This window comes from Acyrthosiphon pisum, chromosome A2 (assembly GCF_005508785.2).
Source record: "Acyrthosiphon pisum isolate AL4f chromosome A2, pea_aphid_22Mar2018_4r6ur, whole genome shotgun sequence".
Classification (NCBI taxonomy): Eukaryota; Metazoa; Arthropoda; class Insecta; order Hemiptera; family Aphididae; genus Acyrthosiphon; species Acyrthosiphon pisum.
The window spans coordinates 63,588,703-63,591,305 of NC_042495.1; the positions used below are offsets into that span (position 1 = coordinate 63,588,703).

Below are 2,603 nucleotides of genomic sequence, written 5' to 3' on the forward strand. Positions count from 1 at the left end.
TCAATATTATGTAAATAAGGCTTTAGCCCCCCCCCCCCCCCAAATCCCAAACGCTATTTGCGCACTATGATCGTCATTCTTTGATACCAGTGTAAGTATTGTGCAGTATATATTAGAGTGTGATAAATAGTACTGAAGCACACGGGTTGTAACATATTTAACCAAAAACGAGTTTTCATTTCTAACCTAATTAGATATTATCTTTAGACTTTAGTTTAGCTTATACGATACGAAGTTAAAAATTGCATACAATTAATGGTTATTTTATTTTATAAGAAAGCTAATTGGTATAAAATGTCTGTGACTCACGATGAAAACGATTTAAATATTGTTTATTTTTGGTTGAAATGTATTGCATACGATAAAATTGTAACACTTTATAACTACTTCTTTTTTTAAAAATAATAATAAGCAATGAAAAATGGTTTAGCACCTTCAGAGTTCAACCACGGACATTGCTAAGTATTTATTTATTTTATAAATTAACGCCGATCGGCTATTATCACAGTGTTTGTGGTAAATGTTTATGCAAGCGATATAAGATGATGAGCAGGGTCGTCATTTCAACTTTTTGAAAGGTATGCTAACGACTAGGAAGAACAAAAAAAAATGTTTGCAGGCCAATATATATGTTGTGCTATCGAGTTATTAAAAAAAAACCTATTAAAAAAGCATCTCTATATTTCCCATCTAATAATCTAATATATTATGAATAATTTATACCTAACAATACTAATAATTAGCATTTAAATTATTTTAATTTCAATTTCAATATTTATATAGACACTATATTGTATCTAAAAACATTGTATATATTAAATACCCAGGTCCTAGGGAGGTTTACACTGTATTATAAGTATACATAAATATAGTGTATATAAAACAAATCCTGAAATCCTCAGTTGCCTGTCACACATAAAATATTTAATACAAACATTTTATATTTTATTTAAATAATACATTAATAATAATATCACATGTCCGATGTCCATAGTTGTCTACATGTATACAGATAAGATATAATTTTTTAAAAAAGTTTATTTTTGCAGTCCGGCGCAAAAAAATTATAGTCATGCCAAAATGTTATCTTGATAAGTTTTAGGTATGTATAAGCTACCCTTTTTTTTCCTGTTCAAAAACCGGAAACAGGTGCGGGAACTGTTTAGCACAATTATACTGCTACCATGTATAAGCATACCCTGCATCACCTCAAATTACTTCCTTGGATAATTGTGTATAATATAGCTAGGTATTAAAGGTATATATTGTGCTCGACGCAAAAACTTACCTAAGAAGTTTGCGGCAGTGGAGTGTGCGTATCCGGAGGCGGCTGCGGCGGCTGCCAGGTGTCCAAAGCTCAACGGCTGCTTGAAGAACCCGTTCGCCGCCGCAGTGGCCGCGCTCACGTTGTTGCGGTTGGAGGCTGCCGTGACGGCCGACACGTCGGACGACCTGGACGGAGCGAGTATGCTGTCGATGGTAAACAGTGACGAACCGACGGCAGACGTCTTCGGCACGACCGCAGAACCGGCCACCGTGCAGGTGGCCATCGCCTGTCCACGGGCGTCGGAGTCGCAATCGCACTGTTCCCGCGGCGACGTCAAGCCGCGTTCATCCACCGCGGCTGTAGCGGCGGCGGCGGTGGAAGTCGGTGGCCGTTCCGTGCGATCGACGTTGTCGCCGAGACCCGCAGAGGCGCCGTAAACAGCACCACTGCCGTCGCACGTCGTCCCGCCGAGACGTCCGTCCAATTTCATCGATTTCTGCGGACGTGAACGTACTATAATTATGGTACCAACAATTTTTGTTCTGTTCGCGGATCGGGTATAGATAGGGCAGCTTCGGCAGCGTTCACCGTACGGCCGCAATCGTCATCGTCGGTTCCGTTTTGTCGTTTAAATATTATTAATTTTTGGTACGACGGAGAACTGCACTAATCGCGGTAATGATATATTATATTAGAGAAATATTATCAAAATAATGAAAACCGATTTATCCTAAATATATTTAGTTATGCGATATACGTAGACGATATAATTATGTATTATATTCAGTGTTTTTCAGTATTTCGCGCCAACGATAAACATTTAATAGAGCCGTCAATCGGTTAAGTGCCGCGAGTTACGTTTGATTACCGCCGTCGCGGACTAGTGCGCGGGCTACAGCGGGGTGTCGGCTACACCGCTTCGCGATCGGGTGTCGCGCACGATTGGTCGATTGCCTGCGGGGCTGGTACACCCCGGCTCGCCGTACGGTCCCGAGGGGGCGTGTTCGGCGGCGCTCGCATAATCGGCGCCGTTCGGCATTTATTCGCCACCCTCCGCTACCCACCCACCCAACATCCACAATCACCACCCTGCCGCGGAATACCGATCACCCCGCGCAACGTTTTACCGCCAACACACCACCGGTCCCTATCTTTGTATTTACACTGACACATGGGTAGCGCGCGCTCAGTTTCCTCACCAGCCGCCGCCCCTGATGCTATTTTGTGATTTGTCAACATAATCCATCGCCAATGGCACCCTACCACCCTGGAGACGAAATTCTTCCGAACGCTTGCCGAATAACATCGTATAATAATAATGATGATATCACGTTTT

General features: G+C 42.1%; 1 protein-coding gene across 1 annotated transcript in view; it reads right to left on the minus strand.

The window, feature by feature from the left end:
• The window catches only part of LOC100162381 (homeobox protein goosecoid), a 16,739-nt gene extending 14,425 nt beyond the window's left edge, over nucleotides 1-2,314 (minus strand). The window contains exon 1 of the mRNA XM_001943317.5: nucleotides 1,289-2,314. Coding sequence (XP_001943352.1) covers nucleotides 1,289-1,757 — 469 coding nt within the window. The 5' untranslated portion in view covers nucleotides 1,758-2,314. The remainder of the gene's footprint in view (nucleotides 1-1,288) is intronic.
• Between the last annotated feature and the right edge of the window lie 289 nt (nucleotides 2,315-2,603).